We start from the raw sequence: 9,967 nt of genomic DNA, 5'->3' as shown, positions 1-9,967 counted from the left end.
TCTGCATACAGGTTGAAAAGGTATGGAGATAGGACACACCCCTGTTGTACACCCTTCCCCATTTTGAACCATGCTTTGTTACCTTGGCATTATAGAAAATGGAAAAGCAGAGAACACAAAAGGCCACCGATAATCATCTTGATTGGTTTATGTCCTTTTATATTTTATGTATATAAACACACAACCAAGCATACATTTTTATCTGATTGAGGCCATACATTATGGATTCATGCTTCACACAAGTATTTTAAACATGAAAAACAAAACAAACAAACAAAAACCCTCACACACACACACTCACAAACACACTTCTCCCAAAGAAACAGATCAGATTGCAGATCAAATGAATATCCCAGAGACAGGGAGCCAGTAGAAATATATTGACATTGAGTCATATGACAAGCTACTGAAAAAGGTACAAATGATGGAAGAAAGTATTGAAAACATAATAAAGTTAATATTCTAGAGTCAGGGAGACAGAAGAAATATGTAGACATAGAGCTAGCTGAACAAATGCTGAAGAAGCTAAAATTAAGGGAAGATAGATTTGAAAAATAAATAAATACCCTAAAGACAGAGAGCCAGAAGAAATATATTGATGTGGAGTTCCAAGAACAGCTGTAGAAGCAGCAACAAAAGATGTATGAAATAATAAAAACAATGAACAAAGAGATACAAGAATTTTTTAAATCATCAAAAGATAGAGAATATACAACCAACACTGTAATGGGGAAAGGGGGAACCAAAAATCCACACAGAAATGGTAGAATTTTCTTAACATAGTAGAAGAACAGAAAAGCAGAACAGAAGAAATAGGGCAGAGAGTCAGTGACCTACAAGACCAGAGCCTCAATGAGAACCTACCAGAAGAAAAAAAGAAGAGAAGACAGAATGAAAATGAAGAAAATATAAGAATAAGTGGGATAACATCAAATGGAGCAATATCCATGTGACTGGAATCTCAGAACAGGAGGGGAGGGAGAAAAGCACTAAGAGAATTGTGAAAGAAAAACTAGAGGAAAACTTTGCAGGTATCATGAAAAATAAGGAAATCTATATTCAAGTAAATCAGCAAACTCCATACAGACTAGGCCCTAGAAGAAAAACATCAAGGCATATCATAGTCAAATTATCCAAAATCAAAAATATGGATGGAATATTAAGAGCACCCAGAGAAAAGCAAATAAAGTTAAAAAGAGAACCAAATAAGTTAAGCTATGACTTCTCAGCAGAAACCATACAAGAAAGAAGACAATGTATATACAGCAGGCTAAAAGAAATCAATTGCCAATCAAGAATTCTGTAGCCAACAAAGGTATTTTTCTATGAAAAAAAAAAAGAGTAGCTGAAGGGATAAAAAAGCAAAACCCATCAATATGACACCTACAAGAGACACAATTTAGAAACAAAGAAAAAGACAAACTAAAAAATCAAAAAGTGGACCCTCTTGTATAAACCAATTAGGACCCAGTGGATGGGTTTTTGTTGGTCTGGACCTGAGAGACTCTTGTTTGAAGCAGATGGGATCCAGAAGGTAGATCTTTTTTATTTGATTAACAGTCACTTGTAGGCTAAGAGCCTCTTGAAAATTTAGAGGAAATAGATAAATTCCTTGAAACTCACAGCCTATCCATATTATTACATGACAGATGTAGAACACTTAAATAGATGCATCATAAAAGTTGAAACTGACCAGCTTGCAAAGAAAAAAAAAAAAAGAGTACTTGCCAAGATAGATTCACAGTTGAATTCTACCAAACAGAGAAGAATTATCACCAATTCTATTTAAATTATTTTGAAACAGATAAAAGACAGAACATTTGCCAAGTCATCCCATGAAGCAAGTATAATCCTATTACCAAAAGCAGGCAAAGACTTCACCAAGAAAAAAAACTACACGCCAATATTCCTCATGTATATAGATGCAAAAATGCTTAACAAAATTCTGGCTAATAGAATCCAATAGTAGTAGTTGTTGTTGTTGTTGTTGTTGTTATGTGCCGTCGAGTCACTTGTGACTCATAGTGACCCTATGTACAACAGCCCTAAAATCTGCTCTGTCCTGTGCCAATCGCACTGTCTCTGACACTCCCATCCCAATTATCCCAGTCACTGAAATCAATCCAACTCATAGAGGGCCTTCCTCTCCTGCGCTGTCCCTCCACCCTCCCAAGCATCATGTCCTTCTCCAAGGACCTGTCTCTCCTCACAACATGTCCAAAATATGTTAGACGGAGCCTCAGAATCCTTGCCTCCAAGGAGCCACCCGGTTTAACCCTTTCCAGGACAAATCTGTTTGTTTTCCTAGCAGTCCATGGTATTCTCAATACTCTTCTCCAGCACCACAACTCAAAGGCATCAATTCTCCTTCTATCCTCCTTGGTCATTGTCCAAGGAGAATCCAACAGTATATTTAAAAAATAATACATCATGACCAAGTGGAATTCATAACAGGAATGCACAGATGGTTCAACATAAGAAAAACAATCAATGTAATTTACCACATTAACAAAACAAAGAACAAGAACCACAAGATCCTATTAATTGATACAGAAAAGGTCTTTGGCAAAATCCAACACTCTTTCCTGATTGAAACATTCAACAAATAGGAACAGAAGCAACATAGTGAAAAGTACATATGCAAAACCAAGAGCCTTTATTCTCAATAAAGAGAGAAGAAAAGCATTCCCCATGCAAACAGGGACCAGAAAATGATGTCCACTTTCACCACTCCTCTTCAGTATTGTACTTGAAGTACTTATTAGTGCAATATGACAAAATAAGTAAATGAAAGGCATCCAAATTGGTAGCGATGGTAAAACTGTCACTATTTGCAGACAATATGCTAGATCTCTGGTGGCCTAGTGGCAAAAAGCTGAGCTGCAATTCTGAAAGCACACAGTTCAAGGCCACAGCTGTTCTGCAGGAGACAGATGAGCAATCTCTTCTCATGTGACTAACTGCCTCTGAAAACCCACTGGAAGGTCAGCTATGGCTCGGTTCCAACTCTATGGTATATAATGATAGCATACACAGACAATGTATATATAGAGAACACCAAAGACTCAACCAAACACCTGTTAGATCTAGTAGACCAATTTAGTATAATAGCAGGATGTAAAATTAATATACAAAAGTAAGTCAGTTAAAAATTAAATACCTGTGCACATCAAAAACATTTTCCAACAAAGTGAAAAGGTAATCTACTGATTGGAGAAAAAGCAATTGGCAACATCATTTCAGACAAGGGTCTCATATCAAATGTTTACAAATCCTACAGGGCCTCCACAAGAAAAACACTCATCACACAATTACAAAATGGGCAAAAGATATGAAAAAAACTTTTCACAAAGAAGATATCTGGAGGGCCAATAGACACATGAAGAAATGCTCAAAATCACTGACAAGAAGAGAGATGGAAGTCAAAATCACAATGAGATACCATCTTGGGTTAAGGCCCCAAACCATAAGGACTATAAGAGACAACATTGGATGAAATTTAGAAGCTCTAGACTATGGCATAAATAACCTTGCTAATCGATGGTAGGAATTTCTGGTAGCCTAGTTGCAAGAAGCTGTGCTGCAACCCCGAAGGCATACAGTTCTAATCCGCCAGTTGCTCCAGGAGAGAAAGATAGGCACTCTCCTTCTATACAACTACCTACCTCTGAAAACCTACCAAAGGGTCAGCTACGGGTTAGTTTCAAATTGATGGTACAAAACAACATCAGCAATATAGCCAAAAGTACACAACCAAGACAGGTCAAAACTGATGAATGAGATCTTCTAAAAATCAAGTTCCTGTTTGTAACAAAAACTTTTTCCAATAAAGTGAAAAGGAAACCTACTGATTGGGACAAACATTTCATAAACTCATCTCAGATACATATGCACATCTCAGAAAATCTTCCCATATACAGATTTTTCTTTCCAAACAAAATTGAACCCTGAGTAATTAATTACCAAACAGAACTTTTACATTCACACTTTAAAATATTAGACATAAGTTCTTTAATTTTATGGACTGCAAAATTATTATAAATTTTTTTAAAAGGTATTAGGAAAACAATGACATTTGAGCAAATAAGATCATTAACATAAAAGATTATCACAAATCTCAGTGTTGTGTGTGTATGTGCATGTGTGTGATGTAGAATATCATGTTATTGATGTTGTTGTGTACTGTAGTCATAACCAACCCTTAGACGAACCTCTGTGGGTTTTCAGAGGCAGTTAATCACACAGGAGGAGACTGTCCATCTTGCTCCCATGGAGCAGTTGGTGGCCTCAAACTGTGTGCCTTCAGGATTGCAGTGCAGCTTCTTGCCACTAGGCCACAAAATCTACACATACAAAACCCATCTATTTTATTAAATGCATATACACACCTGTACACTCCCTGCAGGTATACAGACTCATTCATCTTATTATACACAAAGTCTGTTCTGAAGATGTCAGCACAAACCCAAGAGAATCCTTCCACTTTTTTCTTTCACATTGGATAAAATATACTAATTCAAAGAAACAAATTAAAATATAACTTAATTGTCATCAAGTTGGGACCAATTCATAGCTGACCCTCCAGCGGGTTTTTAAGGCGGTAAATCACATGGTAGGTTGCAGATCTTTCTCCCAAGGAGCCACTGTTGGATTAACACTGCCAGATAGGTGCAGCCTTTGCGTTTGTACTATCATTCCCTACAGACTACACCACCAGAGCTCCCTGATAAAACATAAGTGGCATCTATTTACTCTAGAGAAAAAAGAGGAAATGCCACTGGGGACTAGCTAGCAGAGTGGGGAAAGCCCTGACTGCCACCCAGGAGTCAGCTCTGCCTCTTGCCAGCAGAGAGGGGAGTAGCACATAGCAGAATTAGCCAGCAGTGAGGGAAATGTCTTTTGGTCCACACGTGAGTCCACCCACCTCCAGAGACCAGTGTGACATCCCCATCACCACCCATCAGTTCACCACCAGGGATAGCAGCAGAGAGAGAAGTGCCTTGTCGATCATCAGGACAAGCCAGCAGCTAGGGAAGTACCTCACAGGCCATACTTGAACAGGGAATAGAGGCACAACCAGCACAGAAGACTGATGTGTGGAAAGTGAAGCAGGTACAAAACTTAAATTCTGCAACAGTATCATAAAGAAAAGGATTGGAAAGCTTTCTACACAGACACACTAGAACCTGCCTCACACATATCAAAAAGAACCTCACATAATGTCAAGGAAGCAGTAGTCAGATTCAAACATTATTGGGGGGATGGGGAAGCAAGCCTTCTGCTAAAAATCCAAACCAGATTAATGACCCAAAAGAAACACAGAGATAAAAAAGCAAAAGAAATATTTCAACACAGAAGTCCTAGAAACTGGAGAAGTTGCAAATGCAGAGACAGACTTGAAACCATAAGTAAAGAGCAACAATAAATTAAAAAGGCATTACAAGACAGACTATAACCAACACAGCACTAAAAACAACAGAAAAACTTTAAAATATAATTCAGATTATCAGGACCAATATTGTGGCTATTTTTAATAGATTGGAAGGACTAAAAAGCAGTGTAGCAAAGAGAATCAGTGAGATACAAGAGCCTAAATGAGAAATTTACAAAAGGAAAAAACAGAGAGAAGGTGGAAAGAAAATTAAGATAATGTAAGAATTGTGTGGGATGACATCACACAAAACAAAATATATCTGAATTGGAATTCCAGACCAAGGCAGGGAAGGGAAGCACCGTGGAAAGGGTATCAAAATAAAACTTCATAGACATCATGATAAACAAGGAAATTCACATTTAAGAAGCTCAACAAACTCCAAACAGGTTAGACTCCAAACAAAACCCATCAAGTTATATCATAGTCAAGTTCTTCAAAATCAAAAACAAGGATAGAAATTAAAAGTAGTGTGAGGAAAATAGTAACCTACAAAAGAGAAACAATTAGACTGAGCTTTGACTTCTCAGCAGAAACCATGCAAGCAAGAAGACAAGAGGATGGGATATACAGAAGGCTGAAAGAAAACACCAGCCAAGGATCCTGTAGCCAGAAAAGCTGTCCATTAAATATGGAGGAGAAGTCAGGTAATTTGCAGAAAAGCAGGAATTTAAGGAATGTGTGAAAACATGACCAACACTACAAGAAATACTAAAGGAAGCCCTTAACACAGAGACAGTGAAAAGAAATGGATGGACCAAAGTAACTAGAAACAACTGAAAAAAAATGCAGCAAAATGGGAACGATATAATCTAGTCTGTCAATAATTACACTCAATTACTTAAATAAATAGATTAAGAAAGAAAAAGTAGCAGAATGGACTAAAAAAACAAACAAGCAAAAAAACCAAAGCCTGTCAATATGTTGTCTACAAGAGGCACATCTAAGAAACAAAGAGAAAGACAGACTAAAGGTCAGAAAAAAAATATATCAAACAAATGGTACGCATAAGAAAGCAGAAGTGGTAACACTAACTTCTGATAAAATAGACTTCAGAGTTAAAACTATCATGAGAAATAAGGAAATGCACTATTTAATGATAAAAGGGACAAAACAACAAAAGGACATATCCCTGGTAAACATCTACCCACCAAACAACAGACCTGCAAATTACATAAAATGAAGGTTAACAGATTCTGGTGGCATAAAGATAAGAGGCTATGCTGCAATCCTAAATGCATGCAGTTCAAATCTACCAACTGCTCCACCAGAGAAAGATGGGCAATCTCCTTCTGTGTGATTTACTGCCTCCAAAAATCTGCAAGAGGGTCAGCTATGGGTCACTTTCGACTTAAGAATATGCAACAACAGTAATAGAAAACAAGGTACCTCACTAAATGGAAAAAATATTCCCTGTTCATAGATAGGAAAACCTCACATTGTGAAACCTATAACTATAAATTTTCTATTCCTATCAAAGAAAAATGCAATTTACAGTTTTTATTTGGAAAGAAAATAAGCAAAACCTCAAATAAGGAAAACTCTTCTGAGAAATCAAAATTAAATGGGAAGTGTAGCACTCTCGGATCTCAAAACCTATTATACAGTTATAGTAACAAAAACAGCATGGTCACAGACACATAGACCAATGGAATAAAATCAAGACCTCAACTAAACTACCAATACTTGATATATGACAAGTAAATAAAACCTATTAAATGGAGAAACTATAACCTCATCAACAAATGGTGCTGGCAAAAGTGGACATCTGCCTGCAGAAAACAGAAATAGGATCCACAACTCACAGCATACACAAAAACCAATTCAAGTTAGATCAGATCTAGAGGTAAAACCTAAAACCATAAAGATGACAAGAGACAAAATGAGAAAAACTTAGAAACCCTAGTATAAATAGTCTTGCAAATATAGCCCAAAAAGATGCAGTGCCAAGGGAGGATAAAACTGAGGAATGGGAACGTCTAAAAATCAAATACTTGTGTGCAGAAAAAACTTTCTCCAGTAGGGTGAAAAGAAAGCCCACAGACTGGGAAAATACATTTGGCAATTACATTTCAGACACGGGTCTCATAAGTTTACAGAATATTACAGGGCCTCCACAAGAAAAAGATTGATAACCCAATAATGAAATGGGGAAAAAGACATGGAAAGACTTTTCACAAAGGAGGTATTTGAACCTGCAGAAATGTTCAAAATCACAGACAGTAACAGAGATGCAAATTAAAGCCACAGTGAGATACCATCTCACCTCAATAGTAGTAGCCAAGTTTAACAGGACAGAAAACAATAAATGTTGCAGAAGTTGTGGAGATTGAAAAAAAAAAAAAAGATGTGGAGATAGGAACTCTCATACACTATTCATGGGATTGTAAAATGGTACAATCAACTCTGGAAGGTAGTTCGGCATTTCCTCAAAGTGCTGAACATACAAATCCCGTATGACCTAGCTACTGAATGGCTAGCAATGTACCCCAAAGAAAAGAGAACTGAGACACAGAGATTTATACACCGATGTTCATAGCAACATTATTCACAATAGCAAGAAAACAGAAACAACCCAAAAGACTACCAACAAACAAATAGAAAAACTGTGGTATAGTCACACAATGGAATACTATGTAACACTAAATAACAATGAAGTAGTCATGAAATATTGGACAACATGGGAAAGTCTAGAGGGCATTACTATCGTTTTCGCCATTGTTTTTTGTTACATATCATCAACGTGTATGGAAACTCAAGGGGGGGGGAGGGCTGAGGATGAGGGGTAGGGGCAAAACCACAGGGTTACACAATTTTGTGGGTGGAGGGGGGGAAGTAAATGGGAAGTACCCAGGTGGAAAGACAGGGTAATGATGGGCAAGGTTCAATGGTAATCAATATTATAAAACATAAAGCACAGGAATGATTGTATGAAACACAATGTGAATGAAGACTAATGTGAAACACAATGTATACAAACTTTGTAAGCAAACCAGTAAAAAAAAAAAATAGACTTAAATGATATTTTTAAAACTCACTCACTCACTATCTCACTCCTTCCTCCTTCCTTCTTTCTTTCTCCTTCCCTCCTTCCTTTCCCCTCTCTCTCCTTCTCCCTCTTTTTATTCCCTCTCTCTCTTCCCTTCCCTCTCTCTCTCTCTCTCTCTCTCTGTCTCTCCCTCTCCCTCTTCCTCTCTCCTGCTCTCCCTCTCTCCCTTTCTCTGCCATCTCATCCATCTGAGAATGTCACTGGAAAATTGAGTAACACCAGTCATAATTCTCATGTCTCATCCAGCCTGTATTTATGCCTCATTGCTGCTGAGTCAGAACCCATTCATTGCTGACCCTCCAGAGGGCTCTCAAAGGCTATAAATGGTACAAAAATATATTTCCCATCATTATCCTCTCACAGAAGCTACTGAATTGTACCTGCCTGCCCATGGGTAACAGTACAATTCCCAAACCATTAGGCCACCAATACATCCCCAATTTCAGCTGTGACAACACGCAGATACATGGCATGTGTCCTTGAACTGGGTAACATGGCCATTAGACACTCAATGGCTTTACTTTCTGGTCATCAAATTGTTCTTTATACATGTTGACCATCTCTTCTTGGAACCTAGGTTCCACAGTCTAATGTTAATTATTCATGCAAAAAAACTAGGTCCAGGTACAATACCTCAGATTAACTGACACAGGCTATCCTCTGCCAAAAAATTAGGTCCAGATGCAATACCTCAGATTAGCCAAGGTTATCCTAACTAGCCAGTACATTGACAATATCATTTCACTGGCTATGTTTTCTTAGAGAATAATAAAGAAGTACTCTTTCTCTACACAAAACAGGGTTCTGCTGTGGAAGTATGAATGAGACAAAACAGGCAATGTTTCAAGCCAATTTAAAAACAAGAAGCAAAGATGAGAATTCACTACACTTTCCTGTTTGTGAAGAATTAGAAATCTGTTCTCCTAGGAAGAAAAGTAATTACTTTCTTATAATTACACCAATCTGAAAATCTTCTTACACAAAGGCAATCAATCGTGCAATAGCCCCTTCTCATTTCTGAAAACTCACAGCTCTTTCTGAAGCAAAGGCCAAGCCATTCCCTTTCTGGATGATCCCAGCTGACACAATAGTGATCCAAAGGGCCTTACAAAGTCAATATCTCATCCAGGGTTTGAGTGTTCAGTGGTTCAGGTATGAAATTATCAAAAGGAAATGTTCAGGTCATACCGGTAAAATGAGGGTATAAAGGCACATACCTTAGCTGTGATTTCCTTAAGTGACAAGCCAAGCGAGCTTATCCTTTCTTGGAGGCTGGAAGAATTAAAAAGAAGACATTGATCATCTTGAGCACCACAGGTGCAGCACCCAGCACTCAATAAAAACAGGAGCAGTGGGAACAAGCAATGGATGAAGAAGTGCAATAGGGAAGTGCTGCCAAACTGACCACTTTGAGTGTGAGATCCACATGGTGCTGGGAGGTGGGTTCTCCTCCCTTCTTCTCCTTCCCTTTCTTCCTTCTTCCTCTT

The 9,967-nt window shown here is 37.8% G+C and overlaps 1 protein-coding gene across 1 annotated transcript in view; it reads right to left on the bottom strand.

Moving 5' to 3' along the window:
- The window catches only part of LOC102844345 (disrupted in schizophrenia 1 protein-like), a gene marked incomplete at its 3' end in the record, with an annotated part of 195,017 nt that overhangs the window by 36,196 nt on the left and 148,854 nt on the right, over positions 1-9,967 (bottom strand). The window contains exon 7 of the mRNA XM_006902893.1: positions 9,698-9,752. Within this exon, the coding sequence (XP_006902955.1) occupies positions 9,698-9,752 (55 nt within the window). The remainder of the gene's footprint in view (positions 1-9,697; positions 9,753-9,967) is intronic.

The sequence above is a fragment of the Elephantulus edwardii genome, unplaced genomic scaffold (genome assembly GCF_000299155.1).
Source record: "Elephantulus edwardii isolate Elephantulus edwardi_28Jun2011 unplaced genomic scaffold, EleEdw1.0 scaffold00466, whole genome shotgun sequence".
NCBI classification, from domain to species: domain Eukaryota; kingdom Metazoa; phylum Chordata; class Mammalia; order Macroscelidea; family Macroscelididae; genus Elephantulus; species Elephantulus edwardii.
Note: the sequence above shows the minus strand (reverse complement) of the source record. Positions and strands in the feature narration are given on the sequence as shown.